We start from the raw sequence: 19,920 nt of genomic DNA, 5'->3' as shown, positions 1-19,920 counted from the left end.
ATTGCTGGATCTCTGTAACTGCAGTGCTGAGCTCTTTATTCTGCTTATTGACATTTGACAGACCATGATCTTAATACGTTACTTTCATGCATCTCTTGGTGAGCTTTACTAGAGGTCAGCACTAAGCCTGTGGAAGCGGGACCGCCTCTGGTAAATGGGCTGGGGAATCGGAACAAATACGGGAAAAAGCAAAGTGACATAAAGCTGCTCCGTCAGAACGCCAGGCACTTCTGTGCAGCCACCCTGGGTAGGAGGAGAAGGGATGAGGGTGGCCGTGCTTGTTTTGTGCATTCAAGATGCTCCAGACATCTTCTCCTGCCAGCAAGCAGCTTGGTCTAAGGGGCAAAGCAGCTCCTTGTTTTCTACTTACCGGGCATTTGTGCTTGCGCTCGAAGTCCTTCCTTGGGCAAAACTCTCACTAAACTGATGAGAGTTGTGACAGTGATACCATGAGGTCTGATCCACGCTCCATGGGGTCAGCATAGTCTAAGGGTGAAAACAAAGGTCTAACACACTCCTGACCCACCACTGGTATTCCCGATTGCCTGGAGACTAGAAAAGAAACAGCAGGAGGTGGCAGAAGACGGAGCGAGCAGGAAGGAAGTGCCGAGCCAGGGGAGAAGCTATTGCAAGGGGTTGGATCAGTGTCTTTGCTACGTGCCAGATGTGGGAAACAAACGTCTGCCACTGGGGACTGATGAGGAATGGCTTATGAGTCAGGGGACAACTTACAAACCAGAGGAGGATCGCTGGCTTTCCGAGGCACTGTCTGGCTTCGGTGTTGCTTGTCTGAATGATTCTGGGTGCAATGGGCCCTTGGTCACTGATCAGGGCTCCTCGCTGCCAGGCAAAGGATGCAATGAACCATTTATCATGCATGCAGAAATGGCCAGAAGCCAGTGAGAAGATGAAACTGCTTTCTTCCCACTTCTGGGAAATTCTCAGTCTACCAATAGTGACAGATTTTATTTTTAAACCGATATAAGGGAAAAGCACAGAAATATCCGACAGTGTTACCTGCTTTCACATATCCATGTCCTATACACCACCAAAACCACTGCAGGCACCACGCTGGCTTTGGTAAGTGCACCAGCTCCAGGACCTGGACATGCCTGTGCAATCAGATGACATCCCAGCTTCTGCAAAAACAGGGGCTGCCCGGGAGGATGAAGCCGCAGAGAAAACAGCAAGAAGAGTGAGTCCCTCTGGTCCCCAAACAGCCCTGCCCTGCTGAGACACCTGCTTTAACTCCAGACACTGAGCAAACAGTAAAGCGGTGCAAAATCCCTTGTGAAGAATTCTGCTGGGGATCGAGTATTAAACAGAGCAGAAGGAATGGGGAAGAGATGCGTTTTTGTTCAGGCTTCTCTCAATTTACTTTCTAATTGCTGGCATCCAGCCAGCCTGGAGAGGCAGGGACAGGATGGGAGCCGAGGGGCTGCAGCAGCTGCTCCCACCGCAGAGTCCCCCCACGGCCGGCGGAACAGAAACCCCAGGGCCGCTCCGGCTGCAAGGGCAGCCTTCACCCCGCACTCCCACCCGTAGCTCAGGCCTGAGAAATGAAACAGGAGCCCGTTATGGATGTATTTACTGTGCCTAAATAACAAGTAGGATTTTATCCAAAAGTTGTTTTATTTTTACCAATCTGGTATCTTTTGTTCTTTCTGGGGAAATACAAAGAATTGATTGAAAATTGAAGGGGGAAAGGGTGGTGGAAAAATCCTACCCATTAAAGTTTTCATCACGATATTGCATTTATGTATATTACAAGGAAATGCAGGAGTCTTCCAGGGATGCTTTGGCTCGAAAAATCAGTTCTGACAGTTCAGTTGTGAACAAATATAAATGTTGGCCAAATTTTCACACTTCAAAATTTTCACTTTACCAAGAATCAAAATTTCTTGTAAGAGCTTTCAGAAAAACATTTCCAATCAGCAAATACACCAAATTGTGTTTTACCTGTCTGTGTAGGTCACAAAAACCTTCAAGTAGTCCCATTAACAACTCCATTGCTGCCCCTGATGGAGAGCTGCAAACATGTCAGGACTTAGCTAATATTTACCCAGAATGTCTGTGGTGTATTAACAGCATGTTTAGAGTAAACTCCGCTATCTGCCCTCCACAGCTGAAAGGCACGTTATGTCCATTCAATAACGCACATCAATTTTAACATCGGTTTTCTACAGCGGAGGTATTCCACAGTGACTGGATTTGAGACATGCAACCAGAAAACACCTTCAAAAGGCATCTTTCCAGTGTCTCCATCACCCATCCTGTAAAAATATCAGGTAGAAAGACCCGGTGAGCACATTTCCAGTTTAGAGGCAGCTGAACTTCACTGGAATAGGGGAGATTTACAGACACGATAGGTCTCAGCCACCTCTCCCCAGTGTTAGAGCAGACATGGTACTGCTGTGCTAGGAGAGGAAAGGGAGTTACTGCAAACCATTGAAGTAGCGCCTACTCTTGAGTTGCCAAATTAATGTTTCATTGTGAACCACGTACACCGAGCTAGGGATGACACACAGCTGGTCCTGAAGGCTGGGAGTGACACAGGCACTTTCTGAATTACTCGCTTTTAATACCCATCATAGATGAGGGCTGAACACAGCGTGTGGGTGGTTCTGTTACACCAGCAACAGATAGCAGAACAAAAGGGACCGTACATAAAAGTCTTGCCGTACAGGCTGCAAATGCGGGCTTTGCTTCTGCTGCTGTTGCTGCATTTTCAGATCTTTGCAAGATCTGGAAACAACTGGGGAAGAACTCGAGCTGTGATGTGAAAAAGCTCAAGCTTAATGATGAAACCTGGAAATCAATTGTTAGTAGGAGGCACAGCTCTGGCAGAGCCCTCCGTGTCTTCTGAAAGCAAGCTGTTTTCAAAGCGCAGCCTCAGGAGGATGGAGACGGGAATTTCCCAACTAGAAAAGCCAATGTAGCTGTCATGCAAGAACAGGCTGGCTGCAGCGGATGGAGCATGACAGCAAGAATTCTTTAGGCTTGCGAGCAGCAATTTCTACAATGGGTATAATCCAGAGGATAGTGGAAAAATCAATAGATGGATAATGTTAAGGAAATCAATAGGATTGAAGCTGTAACGCTGAGCTGTACACATGGAGAACTGACACTAATCTGCCATTGTCCTCAGAAGTTTTGTATTGATGAAGAAGCACTTGGCATTCTCGACGTCGGCATGAGAGCAGCAGTATCCTGCACCCATCATGGTGATAATGGAAAAAAGATTCATTCTCTTGCAAGTGACATCCTGCCTGTCTGAGAAAATTTACTTTCTGCTCTGAGTATTCTCTGAAGCGAATTTAAGGACTGATTACCAGATGTTCAGCGGACAAGCTGTGGAGGTGTGTTATGCCAAACATTTTACCAGGGCTACAAGACAATAGTTATGGAACATTAAATGCAAAATAATGTATTGCTTCATTTTCCCTGTGTTTTGTACATAGTCATTTAGAGCACAACTCAAAGTGGATTAACATCTCCACATGTGAACTGGTATTCCTCCTGATGTACAATATGGGAAAAGCACTTGGGAAAACAGTAGAAAAAGCTGCTGGCACTAAAGGCTTTCTAGTACCTCAGGAACCCAGGGTTTAGGCTGAGCAGCGCTAAGCGTGAAGCTGAACTTCAGTGAATGGACAGGTTAAGAGGGTCAAAGAAGAATTTTGGGAATTTGTCTGACTACCTATTAATACCAGTTTCCTTGGGTCAGCCCTAGCAATTTCTGTTGACACCAGTCAGGAGTGCTCCTAGGAATGCTAGTCAGAATTCCTGAAGAACCCTTCTTTCCACAGTTCCCCTCAGAAAATGGAAAACCAAAAGGGACAGTGAGAAAAGCACCCCATCAACCTCAGTGTGAGGAAAAAAAAGGGGGCGAGTTCAGAACTCTGCTTGCCCAAACATCTCCAGGAGCTCCCTGCAGAGAGCTGCCAACACCAACCGGCTTCCCTGGCACCCTTTTGAGAGGCGAGTCGAGCACATCCTAACGACCTATGCCGGAGCAGGGGATTTTAGGCCTGATATCCTCTAATGATAAAGAAAGGATTTACACCTTCATACTAAAGTTTGAGCTTGTCTGTACGTGGCAGAGGGGTGCAAAAGGGCAGCACCCACGCTGGTCTGCGTTCGCTATGCAAAGCCCATCTCACCCACTGCTTGGTGGCAGAGGGAGGACAAGCCGTTTGATGTTCAATGGCAGCACTGCTGCTCTCCTATTGAAACGCAGCACGAGTCCCTCCAAAGCTGCAGGTTGTCTGTTTGCATAAGCCTGGCTCCCCCACGGGTCGGGATATTACAGCTGTAGGAGATTAACACAACACTCCGGCCAGTATCCTTTGAACGAAGCCTCTGGTCCCACATAGCTGGGGCGCAAGGTCAGTTTTGCTAAGGAAGCAGCCCAGGTAAGGCAGGGCACCAAATACCATTTATTTCCTGAACTGTGCTGCCTTGCAGGGTAAAGTGGAAGCAAAAGGGAGAGTTGTTATGAGGACTGAGCTGCTGAGTATTGGCCAGTGTTCGGTCACAGAGCCAAACACAGCACTGCTTGTGAACAAAATAGCATTTTCTAAACCCCTCTACTGACCCATCCATGAAACAAAGGAGGAACGTCTCTCCTAAGTACTTGCTGCCATGCCCTTTCTTGCCTGTTATTTTTATTTCTGTTTTGGAGTGGCTGGAGAGCAGCAATCGGTATCTAGCTGTAAAGAGGCTGCCACATGCAATTACAGAAAGAAAGTCTTGAAGGACACAGTGCCGAGGCAGAGACATTTGAAATAAACTTAAAGGGAACAGCTTTGTTTAGCTGCGTGGCCTTTTGCTGCCCTGTAATTCTTTATGTCGATTATAATAGAAAGATCAAATTCCTCATTTTCCCATCTCTGTATCTAGAGGAATGCAAAAACTCTTACACTTGATCTCTCTGAGCCCTCCTTTCCCAGATTCACTTACCAGTACTTTGTCACTGTCACCCTTTGACGATGGCCTGCTTGTATGCATGCGCGCGTTTAGAAGAGTTGCTCTGCTAAATAGAAAGGACACAGTTTCCAAACCCCATCATGCTGCACATCCCAACAGCACTTAATGCGTGGAACAACCTATTTCTGTCAGTTGCTTCCTTCTCTCCAGGCTTGCCTATCCCTGGGAGATTTCATTACAAATTAGCCTGGATTTAATTGGGAATTGAGGTCCAGGATATTTCCCCATCTATGCAGACACAAGGAGGTCCAGACTGATGCATCTCTGGTTCCAGAATGATGGGAGAAGGAAAAAACTGTCCTCGTAGCACTGCTCTTGCTTTCTCCTTCTTGATGATGTGGGAGTACTCCAAGGACACAAGGAGGGCAGAGGTTGGAAACCATCACAACTCTGCTGTGGAGCTTCTTCCATGCAAGCAGTGTGAGATACAGAAGATGTGGGGCAGTCCTTTCCCTGAGGCCCAGTGAGGATCCACCTGCCATCCCCATCCAGTCTTGTGGCTTCTCTCCAGTTTTTTTGCCCTCTGTCTGCCCATCAAGGCCACTTAGTTCTTATGTAAACAGCACGTGGAAGGGGTAGCTCGTTGGAAGCGGCCTGCGTTTTTCCACGCACCAGAATGGAGGCGAGTCCTGTCTCCAGCCTGGCACTGAGATCCCAGACACACAGAAAACCTTTTCCCTCTTCAATGCTCTAAGCCCTACAGAAAAGGAACGGCCCCAAGAAATGGGGAGCATCATATGCTACGCAATACTCTGCTACTACTGACCCTACACAACTCAGCACCCACAAACATGGGTGGAACAGGGAAATGCAAAAGGCCAAATTCACATATCCACTCTAAAGATCCTTCTGCAGTCGGCAGGAGGGGGATACCAGGTCTTGGGTTAAGTCAAATCTTATCTCATATTAGTTATCTCTGAGGAATAACAGGTAATAATCCCTGCATACTTTTATTTTTGATCTTTAGCTGATATTTTGTGAGGCTGAACAAAGACACAGACGTGTTCAGGATTCTACCAAGGGTGCATCTGTCTCCGGATGAAAGGATCCTGACATCAAACTGACTGCAGCTGGGCTGGAAAAAGTTTTAAATCACTGCGATCAACACAAGTTTTGCACCAAAGTACAAATACACATACCGTGATTTCCTCTGGGTGACAGGCAAATCCTGTTATCCTACTTATGAATGGGCCTCATTAAGTAGAAAAAAAATTGTACGTGCAACCTGTTCCTTTTTAAATTAAACATATTAAAGTTGATAGATACCCCTAATTCTCTGCTCAGCCTTTTATGCATTGCAATAACAGTGTTCCCATTGTTAGGGAAAGTCTTGAGTTTGCATAATCTGCTCTTCATTTCCCTGGCAGCTGCAGATCATTCTTGGTGACTAAATTAAAACCAGTTTCTTTCAAGAATCCACCAGATCTGTCCTCCTTTTTCCTCCCTGCACCTACAAGTTAAGAGGGAAATAACAAAACAAAACCTTACCAACAAGCATTAAATCCTATCGAATGAAGCTGGAAGGTCATCTCATCCATCCCTCTGCCCTGCGGCAAAAATCAGCTCTTCTTAAGCTATCCCTGACAGACGCTCATCTAACGCTCAGAAACACCCACTGACGATTTCACAGCCCGTTCCACGGCTCACCTCATGCCTGTAAGTTTGACCTAAATGTCGCTTACCACAGTCAAAGCACCTCACTGCTTGTCCTGTCCACACTGGGCTCAAGGAAGACTATTTCTCCTTGAAGAAGAGTGTTTCTTCTCTCTTTGAAACAGCCCTTTACATGCATTTCAAGCTTTCCCATGCTTTTCACTCCTCTCTCATCGCTTACGAATATAATTGTCTACAGCTTTTCCGACACACAGCCCCACTTCAGAGCCCAACACTCCTGAATCAAACCAAAGTGCTCCTCAGCCCATTTCTGCTCCTGCGTTTATTCCTGTTGTAGAGGAGCACAGAACGCAGGAGGTTGAGGTCTTCTCCTCCCTGGATGGCTGTGGACAGGTAGGGAAGCGGCGCGGGACGACTTTCGGGCTGGCATACGCCAGCCACACCTGGTCGCTGATGCCTGCTGGTAGCACGGCGCTAGGCTGGCGCTGGCAGACGGGCTGCCCAGAGCACACGCCGCTCCCAGGCAGGCGGCTGGGTGCTCACGCAACGCACCCAGCTCCAGCCCAACCACGCAAGCCTAGCAAAACCCACCGCGTGTGGACTCTGTGCCGTCTTATGGATGGAAGTAGTGAGGAGGCACAGGGAGCGAGCTATGCGAGTGGAGACACGGAGAAAAAGGAAAGATGAAGTTTAGTAGACGAAGGGGAAAGAATCCGAGATGATAAATCAAAAGGTGCAATGATCTGTTTTCCCCCACTTCTCCCTTGCTAGAGCTGACCTTGACTTAAAAAAACCCCTCCGATTTTCTGAAAGTCAGCAAAAAGAAAAACAAGGCACAAAATCTCACAATCCGTTAGAGGCTTACAGCAGCATCTAGGAGTAGCATTTTACATGTCATGTAATACAGCACCAAGCCTAGGAGGTTTTTGGATTTCTGTAACTACGCTGACAGCCGTTTTCACAGGCACGGTTTTGCCAGCACTCAGCCTCGTGCACACAGGCTTCCCAGCGCTTCCAGCCCAGCCAGGCTGCGCAGACCCACGTTTCGGGCCGCTCTCAGCACACGCAGCCAGTACTACGCAGTACCCGGCACAAGACAACCACCTGGGCCAGCCCGAGACGTAATAACCGGAGGTTACTGTAGGTGCTCAGGCCTGAAAATGCTCCAGCTCACCAGGCAAGGCTCACCTTGGAGGGCAAGGCGCAGCACCGCTCGACTGGGGAGGAGGATTCCGCCGCGAAGGGACGGCCCTGCTGGGGATCTCATCTGGTGACCGAGTTGCACCGACGCGCTGTTCCAGTCTCAGCGGTTTTGCATGATACCAGCTGCTTTTCCGGACGTAGGGAAGAACAGGCCTGACAAACAGGGTAGTAAATGCACGTTAAGGACGTTACTCCAGAACTCCCAGCTGTTGTACTTTCCCTGTGAGAATTTAAAGGTATCTTGTTAAAGATGTAACACCGTGTCAGCACTAGCAGTTTCCCCATTTTCCCTTCAAAAGGCCCAATCCTACAGAGCTGTCGTGGTTTAGCCCCAGCCGGCAACTAAGCACCACGCAGCCGCTCACTCACTCCCCCTCCCGCAGTGGGACGGGGGAGAGAATTAGGAAAAACCTCGTGGGTTGAGATAAACACGGTTTAATAGGACAGAAAGAAAGAAGGGAACAATAATGATAATACCAACAAAGGAATGTACAAGAACAAGTGAGGCCCAATACAGCAATTGCTCACCACCCCGTGATCGACAGCCCGTCCCCGAGCAGCGATTTCTGCCCCCCGGCCAACTCCAGTTTATGTACTGGGCATGACGTCGGATGGTAGGGAATATCTCTTTGGCCAGCCTGGGTCAGCTGTCCCGGCTGTGTCCCCTCCCAGCTCCCCGTGCACCCCCAGCCTGCTCGCTGCAGGCCAGCACAAGAAGCTGGACTGTCCTTGACTGCTCAGCACCAACCCAAAACATCAGCACATTATCAACAGTTCCTCATCCCAAATCCAAAACACAGTCTCACACTAGCTTCTGTGAGGAAAACCAGCTCTATCCTGGCTGAAACCAGGACAAGAGCTTTATTAATACAGGCTGAAATGGCAAGATTTAAAGGCTAAGTAAATCCCACTTAAAACTTCCACAAAGGGGATTAAATGGAACTTACCCGCTGCTTACACTGCTGCTCACTTTCTGCAGGAGGGACACGCCTCACGTATGCGCCTTTGGCGTTTAAGCTGCAGAGGCTGGCCGGAGCGGAGCGACGGGGTAGGCAGCCGCCGCGCCGCGCTCTCGCCAGGTTGCGACTCGGCATGCTTGAGCACGGGCAAGAACATCCCTTCTAGGTGTTGCCTTTACTTGCAATTTATAACCGCTAAAAATCACACGAAATGTAAGTAAAACGCCTTTCCAAGGGAGACCAAAACTAACTTTACATGTTTCCATACGCAGAGAAATAACCCACGGAATAAAAACGAACCGGCCCACAACGCGCACCAAGCTGAAGATGGGAAGAGAGCCTCTGGCTACAGAGAGCCGACGGTGCCTTGGCGCAAGTGAAACCCAAACGTTCAAACATACCAACCCAGAGCTTGTGAAATTTTCCATATGACATCTGAAAATTAAAAGTTATACTGTTCTATTCTGTATATGGCTAAAGAGGAATAAAACTTGTATGTACTGTCATTAGCCTACGTATAAGAAAAGATATATAGAGACACAAAAAGATTTACTTCTTTAGATAAAAAGGATCTATATATGAGTATACCAATATTACCCGATTGAAATGAAATTCCTATGCGTTTGATTTCACCCGCCTGTAACAAAATGCTGAATGGAAGAACACAGAATACAAAAGACAAATTAAAGAATTTTCTATTTCACAGAAAGGACAAAGTCATTAAATAGGTTCATTTTTACATTTATTTGACGAAACAGTGTACGTAGTGTTGATCTTTCCAGAATAATAATCATGTACACACACAGCAAATGGTTTTGAGACCAGAAGTTAGATACACAGTGTGTGACAGCGTTGCATAAACAGTTCTTCCACAGAATGCTTCTATTTCCAGTATTAAAACACATAAAATAGACAGTGACTTTTTTATTTATTGTGGCGAGGTAAACATTTCTTCCTTCAAAGCAGTGTGCTTCTATGCACCTTCACGAGAACTGCTAACGATACCCTTCTCCTTCATTCAGTCAATAAGTACATACCCAGTGGCATATTTATTGCTATTCTAACAGTCATACATTTTTTTCCTTGAGCATTATGTAGAGAAAGGAATGGAGAAGAAAAAATCTACAGTAACTGATGATAGCAACCTATCTGTATTATTCGTGTCAAGAACCAGATATTAGTGCAGATAATTTATTTTGAATGTAACAGTTTTAATGGAAATGTCACGAAAAATTTATTTACATTTTTCTAAATAGAACATGGTATTGATTAGAGACGCTCAAAATTTTATCACAATTAAGAATTGATCCAACAAATTTTTACCTCTCTGCCCATTTACAAGACCAAATCATAATATCTACTCATTTGTTCACCGTTCAAATTTATTGATGATTTTCAACATATCATTTCTGGGCTGAGTGAGGTTTGTACTGAGATTTTTAGTTACACAAGCCATTTGGTATTGTCTTCTGTTCCCTGAATGATCTGTGTAACTAACAGCTCGAATTTTGACTGTTACAAAAGCATCTATAATCAAAATAAATCTCAGTCAACATCTGAGTTCTGAAACTTACTTTTTTTTTCTTGTACATATTTTTACTGATGTCTGAGAAATCAAATACTTTGATTGATCAAACACACAAAAAGTTCATTTGTGTTTTACTCCCAATAAATCAGAAGTGATTTTTGGAAGTTAAGTCAATTGAAGAATACTCCATGCTCCTGATAGAGAAGTGCTTCAGGTTCTCATCTTGTTTTAAAACCTCACAGCAGTGACATACTTATGAAAGAGGTTCTTTTAAGAAGTTAGCAGCCATTTTCTTACTGGCAGACACATCCTCCTAGAGCCCTCTGTACGGCACTGTTACACCTAGAAATACTGCACTTCATTTCCAAAAATTAGAAAATAAAATTAATCACATTTTGCTGGCTTATAAACACAGCATAAGAATGGAAGGTCCTTACACTACCAACCTGTCCCTTTTCCTATTGTGAGGTATACTTTGGCATCTACAGAATAAAATAATCTTAAGGCAAAACGTGTGATTTCTAAAAAAGAAAATGAACATTATTCATTTGAATAAAAATAGATATTGTAAGCACAATTTTGTACATTATTGAAGAAGTCCATAAAAATATAAACCCATTATTAGTTTGCCGACTCTTTACAATATAAAAAAAATGAAAGAAAATACTGTGAAATAGGTGAACTACACGTGTTTGATTAAAGAATAATCCTGTTGATAGAAGTCAATTATTACCTATTGTATCTTATCATGACTTTATCAGTGATGATTTTGAAAGGAAAGCAGAAAAAGAGCTTTATGAAGTATTACAGTTCTGAGTAACAAAATTACCAAAATTAGATGAAGACAGACAAACTTTTCAAGAAAGTAGCCGCAAAATTTCTGAAGCCTAGCTTGCGAGCCTATGGCCTGAGTTTGCCATGTATCACAAATTAAGTCCACCAGCACTGATGACTCCTTAGAAAAACTCCACTAATCCTCTCCGAAACAACAACAGGAATGATGTCTTGTGAAACACACACATTTTCCATGAGAATAATCTTCAAGTTGTTATTTTTTGGTCACGCAAGCCACCGCCTTCTTTGCTGCATCTTCAAGGTCATTTGCAGACGTGATGGGGAGTCCACTTTCATTCAGGATGCGCTGGGCTTCATGAACATTCGTTCCTAAAAAAGAACACTGACTATAATTAGTAATTAATATTAATAAATAAATGAGCATCTTCTGTTAAATCTTTATAGAAGTAGTTAGTGCTTCAAACTATACATCATTTCAGTTTAACAACAGATTCAGTGAGTGGTTTAGCTTGAGCTGAAAAGAAGGAACTCTTCATTCCAGGGACAATTTTGACAGACAATGCAATCTGACAATAGCACTTGCATCCACAAGAGGGGCTTTGTGAAGATTAGAGGGTCAATCCAATGTCCACCAGAGTCAGTAGGGCCATCCAGCAAGAGCAGTGGATAACAGACCATGTATCAGGCCCTTAAAACCCTCGGAAGATTTAACACATTTATTACCAACAATCAGCTACAGCTAATCAGCATCCAGCGAATCAACAGTCACTAAAATTCACCGTGTTAACAGAAACCTGCAAAATGGGCTATTGAAAGACAAAGATTTGGGTAATCCTGAAAATCTAACTGGTTTTGAGCTGCTCTTGAAGATGCTTTTTTGCATTTCTGCTAAAAAAGGGGAACATTGAGAGCTCTGAAGCATTCAGCACAACACCGTTCCCTCCTCTGCTGCTGCACTAAATTATCCCACATCCAAGGAGACTGTACAGCTATAGAGTACAAGAGCTCCACTTTGCATGTAAAAAGCTCAAATTCAGTCGACTACATGCATAGTAAAGGAAAAAAAATCCAAAATTAAAAAAGATATTTCAGGACAGTATGTTTTCCCCACGTTCACACTTGTTTAAGAGACAAGTGCATTGCCTTCACATTTACTCTAGCTCATTCTTTTTGGAAAACAAAGATAATCAGAAAATCTGAACTCTCCAGAGCTTCCTCCAGCAAAGCCACGTGATAGGTTTGATCACTGATACGCTCTGCACCGCAGAAGAACTTGGAGTCAGAGATCCGACGGAGGAAGTGGAATCCACACTTCAGGATCACGCACTAGCCACAAGCACGAGACCCCGAGCTGATCCTCTTTAGGATCATTTCTACCCTCCCTCCTCCACATCAAGTTCCTTGTTCATTTGCCACGTCAAAATGCTTGATTACTTTGTAATTCCTAGACTTAGCAACATGAATTTTAATTATATTTGGAGCTAGACACTAATTATACCCTTAATTATTAACCAAGCAAGGAGCATACTCTTTACGGTCCAACCTCCAGAATGCTCATTTTAAAGAGTGGTTTTGGTTTCTTTGGCAGACTTTATAAAATGTCTGAAATGGTACAGCAGAAGTAGAGAAATTCAAAAGCCTGTTTCTTCAGCGTGCTCAAGTCGGGACTCCCGCTCCCAGCACCGAACGAGACCAAAGACGTCTCCGTCGCAGCGGGCCCAGCACTCTGCCACGGGAGAGGCAGGTGTCTGGAAGAGGGACCTGGGACCCCATCTGCTAGCTGTTCAAAAGCACCGGCAGAAGAGGTCACGCTTCCCACCGATATGCAGAGGACACACTGTAGGACTTGTGTAGGAAGGTCAAAGACATCTGAAATCTCTGACAGAAGGAGGATTTGGTTGCATAGTAACATCCAGAACTGTACAGGACTTTTCCTACAGAAGAAAAGAATGTTATGGGCAAAAAAGAGCATAATATGCCATTTTTTGTCAACCGTCCTATATAACGTAATGTGGAAGCTGCTAATTGCCAGCACAGACCTGTACAGGGAGGTCAGAAGGCATTACAAAGGTTCTCTACTCTGCTAAGTTCCTCATATTTGTATAGCGATTCCCATCAAGTCTTCAAAGTTTTATCTATTATTTAGCTACAGGTGTGACGAGCATTTAAAACAGTCGAGATTGTACTGATCTCTCAAATAGGATTCTAGAAGACAAAGTGTTGTGAGGAGAAAAAAATAGAGTGAAAATTTTTCCTGGAAATTTTCCCACAGAGAAAAATATTATGCAGTTTGTGACAGCCACATAGTATTTAAAACTAACTTTTGCTCTTCGCTAAGTGGCCAACATTAATTTACTAACAGGTCAGTGTGGGAACAATACATTGGATCTATTCTGCACTGCATTGATTGCTCTACACACCGCTTGTCTAACATGCATTACAAAATCAATACAAAACACAGTCCACTGAGAAGGGAGGGGGGAGTTTATGCAGACAAATGAAAATATGAAAGCTGAAAAAAATCCCACTGCAGTCAAAAGAGTAAGGGTACACTCTGTATTTATTAAATAAAATACCGTTTTAGAGGCAGGCCATGCAACTAAACTTATTTTTCAGCAAGGATTTCCTTTGCTGTAATTTTCTTTTCTTTTTTTTTTTTTAATGATAGCTTTTTATCCCGTTGTGATTAGTATTTTAGAGATATGGACAATACGGAAATTATAATGAGATCCTGCTGAAAGCAGAGGTAGGAGTTTTAAAATTAAACATTCCAAAAACACTGGAAACATTTAAGAATCTAGAAAGGGTATCATCTTATTGCAGTAGATGATAAAACAACTAAATAGTTCCACTATTCTAACATTAACCTCCTGCCACTGGATGGTGTCAGAGAACTGTAAACAGAATCCCATATACAGGCTATCAAAATAACCTGCCCTTCACCTATGCTGTAGCCAACTGAGAAATGGTGAAAATTCACAGGAATGAAGGCTACGGGCATTTTATTTATTTATTTTTCCCCACTGGACTCTATTAAGGGAATCTTTTTCTAATGAGAAAAAGATTTTTTCCTTCCAATACATATTACTGTCAATGACACTCCATGGAAAAATAGGAAAGATGTAATTTCATCAGCATATATTTTCAGGCTTTTTAATCTAAATATCCTCCTTCTGAAACAACCCCTCTGTCTATGTACATGCAATCGCTCACATTTACCCTTTTATTGCCTTGAAATCTCTGCTTTCACTAGCAAAGCAAATCTATTCAACTCATTACCTAAAAATCCTAGTAATAAATATCTCTCTAAGCATGTTTCTATAAATTGGAAGATTATACTAGCACACATGGTTACAAATGAGTCAAGAGGACTGCACAGGCAGACTGAAAACAAACAAATAAAACACCCCCAACTGTACTCCAACAGGATTTCGATAATGTTCATTTATTCACTTGCGCTGTCATAAAACCATTAGGAACCGCCTAAATTGCCACTGTTTAATGCTGCTGGCTGGAAAGGATGCAAGACTCTGCAATGCCACTTCTAGCTTTTCAGGTAAATAAGATATAAGGGAAGAAGACATAGTTATATACACTTGGTATATCCTAAGAAATAGAAGACTAATGTAAAAAAAAAAAAAAATCTGATCTACCCAAAACATTCTGCAGATGAAATATTTCACAATATGCAGTACGTCTGAAAATACTATTGACGTAACTCATCGCAGCCATGTTACATTATCGATAGCAATGGTTCAGCTTTGATATTCCTACACGGCTGAGCGCATTAACAGTCAAATTTCCCCCTCCCCGGCTTGGATGCAGGTTATGTCACTTCTGCTAGCCCACAAGCTGGAAACTCACAGCCTCTCAGGTCTCAAAGACAGAGGTATGGGAAAATAAGGGACAAGGGTTGAAGCTCATCACTAGCTAACCTTCAGTCAACATTTGATTTGAGGTTTGGCTAGTGATAAAGTTTAATTAATGACCTTTGGCTGGGGAACCTATGAAGTTTTGGTGGCTTACACTTCTCGCAGCTGTCGGTTCTGCAGTCAAGAATAAACCAATTTTCACCGTCTACTTATAAGAGACAATTAAACCCTTTCAATTCTGTCCACACCATTTGCCCTTTTCTATGCTAAACTCTTCCCAAAGAATATTTTAATCTTTTCCGCTGCCCCATGTTTATGTCCAAACTGGGAAAGACTCAAGCGCATTTAAATTTGTGCCAAATGTTTAAACCCAAGATGCCTGAAGAGATTGATATGAATAAAGTTCTAAATGTGACTTTGCAATACCCCATACTCTCTCTTGATAGGCAATTTGGGATACTAAAAATCACAGGCATACATACTACACCATATTTTTGAGCAAGATACACAAATTGAAGCAAAACTTCACTTGTGTGTAAAAGATTCCTGAATATATTAAAAAAATCATTAGATTCTAAAGAACACAGAAAGTCATGAATCACATGGCTGAAAATACAATAGGAAATTTTGGATTCAGACATTTGAATAAAAGTCAATTTACTTCTAGCTGTGTTTCAATATATTAAGTAGTTCTAATTCCTCCCAATTCTTCTTGTCCTATGACCACAGAAGCAGAGAATTCATTTGTGGAAAGACAAAGAATGTGAAATTTCCAACATAGGAAGCAGACATCTAATTCACAGTTCTTTTTTATTCTTTCCTCTTTTCATCCAACTCTGAGCTACATAAATGAGAAACAAGGTTTGGCTTCCATTCAGCACTCCTAGTTAGTTTTCACAAAACGCAACTGAAGTACATTAAAGGGGAAAAAATGCTGCATAAAACCAGCAGAAGTTAGTTTTCTACTTTTGTAAAAGATAAAATTTGGAATATGTAGTTTCTCCATTTGTCCATGAGCCTTTCAAACAACAATAATCCTGCGTCTCAGCTGGTGAGGTCTTTACTGATAAGGCAAGTAAATACATGTAATTATAAAGTTACCATTTTCAAAAAGGAGAGTAATCCTTTCTTTATCCACTGGCAAAACAGCTTGTAATTATTATACAACTGAGAACAAAGATTTGTCCACAGAATCCTGCTAAATCAAGACAGATTTGACTGATTAAAACTCTAGTCATCAAGACACTTGTAATACAGTGCACGCAGGCAAAGGGTCTTTAAAGTGCAGGTCACAAATCTGTTAGATTTATGGGAATAATCATGAATCTTTTGTTGGAAAAATGTTCAAAATGGAAATCCAAAAAAGTACTTGTCCCTTTTTCTCCTTTTGAAGTGTAAAATGTTATCAGTGATGTTTTAAAAAGTCTTGGGCAGCCTTATTACTCCCACACTACTCATTAATAATTCAAAATCCTTATATGTTTAGATAACCCGGTGTGAGTTCAAAGAAGAACAATGAAGATGACTAAGGATCCAAAGGGACTGATTTCTGAGGAAAGATTAAAAGAACCAAATATATATATATATTGCTTGGTTGGGTAATTAAGGAGGCAGAGAAGGCAGGAGCTACAAGCTAACAGTTTCTAAGTACAACATCTGAAGGCTGCTGTACATCATAACTCTTCATTTAGGATGAATTGGTGGGTAACGCTAAGAATAAGAGTAGAAATTAGAAAACTTTTGAGGTAAATATTAGAGCAAAGTCTTACTTTTGCATATTATACCAGGACAGAGTTTCCCAAGGAAAACGCAGTATTGCCATGTCTGGATTCAGCAACTAGTCTAGAAGCATTATTACAAACCTAATAAAGAGCGAGGAATCACAGGAAGATGATGGATAAAAGATCTTTGCAGTAAAATCTGTGTTCAATGTCCCGCAGATTCAGCTTCAGCCTCCGTGGATGAAGCAGCACACGACTCTCAAAGGCTGCAGGCACAGGAGCGAGGCACCATGCGGCCACCTCTGCAGCGCTTTGTGCAACCCCCAGGCAGAAGCACCCCTGCTCCACACCACCTCTTCCAGACACCCTCCACGTCTTCCAGACACACTCCGCCGTGCAGTAGCGCCGGGCCTCTCCTCATTCAGCCCAGCGACTGCTTTGCCTCTTGCAATGTCCCAGAAGTCACGTTACAAAAAAAATTCACCCTTACTTGCGTACGACCACGGAAGTGTTGAAAGTACTGGAGAAAGGTCAAGCAAACACAGTGGCAGACCTAAGCAGACTGCAGTTTAAAACAAGCAAGTTGATTTTCTTGCTTCTCTCATACCGGTTTCAAATATTGCAATAGAAACAACTTGCAATTACCTTGTTCATAAGGAAAACTAATGTTTTTTCCAATACCTTCACTTAAAAAGTAAGAGCTACATTAGATGAGAGGTCTTGCAGATCTGGCAGATAAACTTTTTCCCAGCTATGACAGACAGGAAAAGCTTTTTTTGCTCTGACAAAAAGCTAAACATTGCCTAGAGCTGCTAAACAATGAGATTTTATATTATGAAACTTTCCTGTTTCTAACCAACATTCATCAGTCTCTCCTTCATCCATATTAAACTATCTACTTAGTCTCTTAAGGTGTTTAAAGAAAATTTTCACAATTTGTTTCTAAAACCCATTTTAGAGTATTTATATTTTCCTGCACTTGCCACAGCAAAAGTCCACCCATGTTAAACCACGAATGCACTTTTTTAAGCGTTTGAACCCTGCAGTGAAATGCACAGCAGCACTTTTACAGGACAAAATTGCACGTCACAGGCTGTGGTCTCCCCTGATGTGAACTACGTATCACGTGTAACGTCGCATGATAGGAAAACCCTACTTTCCGATGAAAGGCAAAACAAGCATCCCCCTAATCAAAGGGCTTCATGAGTAATCTGCATCTTCAAGACTCCCGGTGACTTTATTTCTTGAAAAGGAAAAAGTCTGGTGTATTTGGAACTTTTTTCCTCTCCTTCCTCTATCATAGTACTAAAAAAACACCTCCTTGTTTTGTATCTCAGGTACACAAAAAGATGCATTTCTTCCTTTCACCACCAATGCTGAGCAATAGGACATTTTATGCTCTTTGCACACACCCAAAAAGGAATATTGATGTTTTTGAGGAACATCAAAACAAACCAGAAAAACCTCTATTTTCCAAACCTACTTAAGAAAAAAGAAATGTTTTAAGTTTACCAGAGTTGTGCTGATTTCAACAAAAGCACTTTTTCATTCAATGGCAAAAGAAGAATCTCCCTTCCTTCTTCAGAGCTGACAGAAGAACTCCATACACACTGCCATCATATTAAAGCCAGTAACTGCTAAGGAGTGGTGCTCTTCCTCACCTCTCTGTTTTGTTTCCGATTGAGCAATGCTGGATGTACTTAAAAAACCCAAATTTCCTTACATTGCCAAATCTTCTGTTTTTTAATGGATTTTACCTGGGCTGGATATTTGGGCAGAAGAACATGTTATAGTAATCTCTCTCTCACATTGTTTTTAACATCTTTCTTTTAATTATGATATTGGAGTAAATTTAAGAAAACTGTATGTTGCTGCAGGTTTAGCAATAATGGAATTGCATTCAGTAAAGAAAAAAAAATCATTTGAAAGAGAAATACCTTCCAGTAAACAGAAACTTGCATAAAAATCATTTCTATTTGCATTGCAAATCTTACAAGCAAAGCCATAATGCTTTCATTGCAAAATTTCATTGCTTCAAGTACCACCAGGGACGTGGGGTACAGAAATACGTAAGGAAAGAGTTTATTGACTTCAAGTCATGCTACGGATGAAGAATTTGACATATTCTTATTGTGTGGGACTAATCTGTCAGCGCTTAGAGATCGAAGAAAGCCGAAGTGGATTACTGTGCACCCGAGGGACAATTTTTGCCTGAACCATCAGCACTCACCTTCCAGTCTGACCACCAGCGGCACTTTCAGCTCAAGCTCTCGGCAGGCTTTGGTAATACCATTGGCTATAATGGCACAGTTCACGATGCCACCAAAAATGTTTACAAGTATTGCTTCAACCTGTAGGAAAGAAATGGAAGAGGAAACAGGTAGGGTTTTTTGTGTTTTGTTTTGGCTTTGTTTTCTAAATAAACACAGGTGAAAGATCCAAACCAGGGTACAAATTCCCTTCTGTCAGGCAGGTTCTCATTTATGGAAGGTACAAGCTTCACCTCTGTACTCGGAGAACTTGATTCTGAGCCTATTGTTTTTGTTAGTCTGCAGCTGCCATTAATTGCCTTGGTCTAAACTGGCATCGCAATTAATGTCATTAAAAACTTATTACACAGCAAAGGGGAATTTCTCCTGATAAGTATAAATAAAAAAGAGATTAAACAATCTATATGTTGATTTTTTAAAAAATTTATTGAATAAAATCATCAGAGGTTGGAGTTCAGAAAACACAGTGTATAAATGTACATATGCACATGCAATGAGATACTCACACGAACACTTGAAAAAACAATCCGGACATGCACTTTATCATAAGCAGTACAGAGGAAAAGGTAATATACTTGCCCCAACTTGATAAAGAGGAGTAAAAAGCCCTTCTAATTAACAAGGAGAGGCATGTAATGAAGAGCATTCATTACAACAGATTAACTGATAACCTCGAAAACCTGTTATTCATCAGTTTCTGGAAACTGAAATTCCTGTGCCTAATTCACAATTAAATTACCCTTCACAACATAGAAGACATTAATACATAAAGGAAATTAATATGGTTTCCCTCCACTTGGCAAGGTAGTATAATATCGAACCCAAGTTCATACACCAAGCTTCCCACCATGGCTTATTAAGACAAGGAGGACCCCATACAGATGCAGCTATGCTGTTTCTCATTCCATAGTGGGGCTAATCCACAACATTTGGGGTACTCTACAATAAGCTTCACTGGGTGTCACAAAC

General features: G+C 42.3%; 1 protein-coding gene across 1 annotated transcript in view; it reads right to left on the bottom strand.

Annotated features, from left to right (window-relative positions):
* Nucleotides 1-11,341: 11,341 nt before the first annotated feature.
* The window catches only part of SUCLG2 (succinate-CoA ligase GDP-forming subunit beta), a gene marked incomplete at its 3' end in the record, with an annotated part of 131,613 nt that continues 123,034 nt past the window's right edge, over nucleotides 11,342-19,920 (bottom strand). The window contains exons 10-11 of the mRNA XM_082004753.1: nucleotides 18,912-19,032; nucleotides 11,342-11,457 (exon numbers count right to left, since the gene is read on the bottom strand). Coding sequence (XP_081860879.1) covers nucleotides 11,342-11,457; nucleotides 18,912-19,032 — 237 coding nt within the window. The remainder of the gene's footprint in view (nucleotides 11,458-18,911; nucleotides 19,033-19,920) is intronic.

This window comes from Phaethon aethereus (genome assembly GCF_964289735.1).
Source record: "Phaethon aethereus genome assembly, chromosome: 11".
NCBI classification, from domain to species: domain Eukaryota; kingdom Metazoa; phylum Chordata; class Aves; order Phaethontiformes; family Phaethontidae; genus Phaethon; species Phaethon aethereus.
This window is presented reverse-complemented; position numbering and strand designations above follow the sequence as displayed.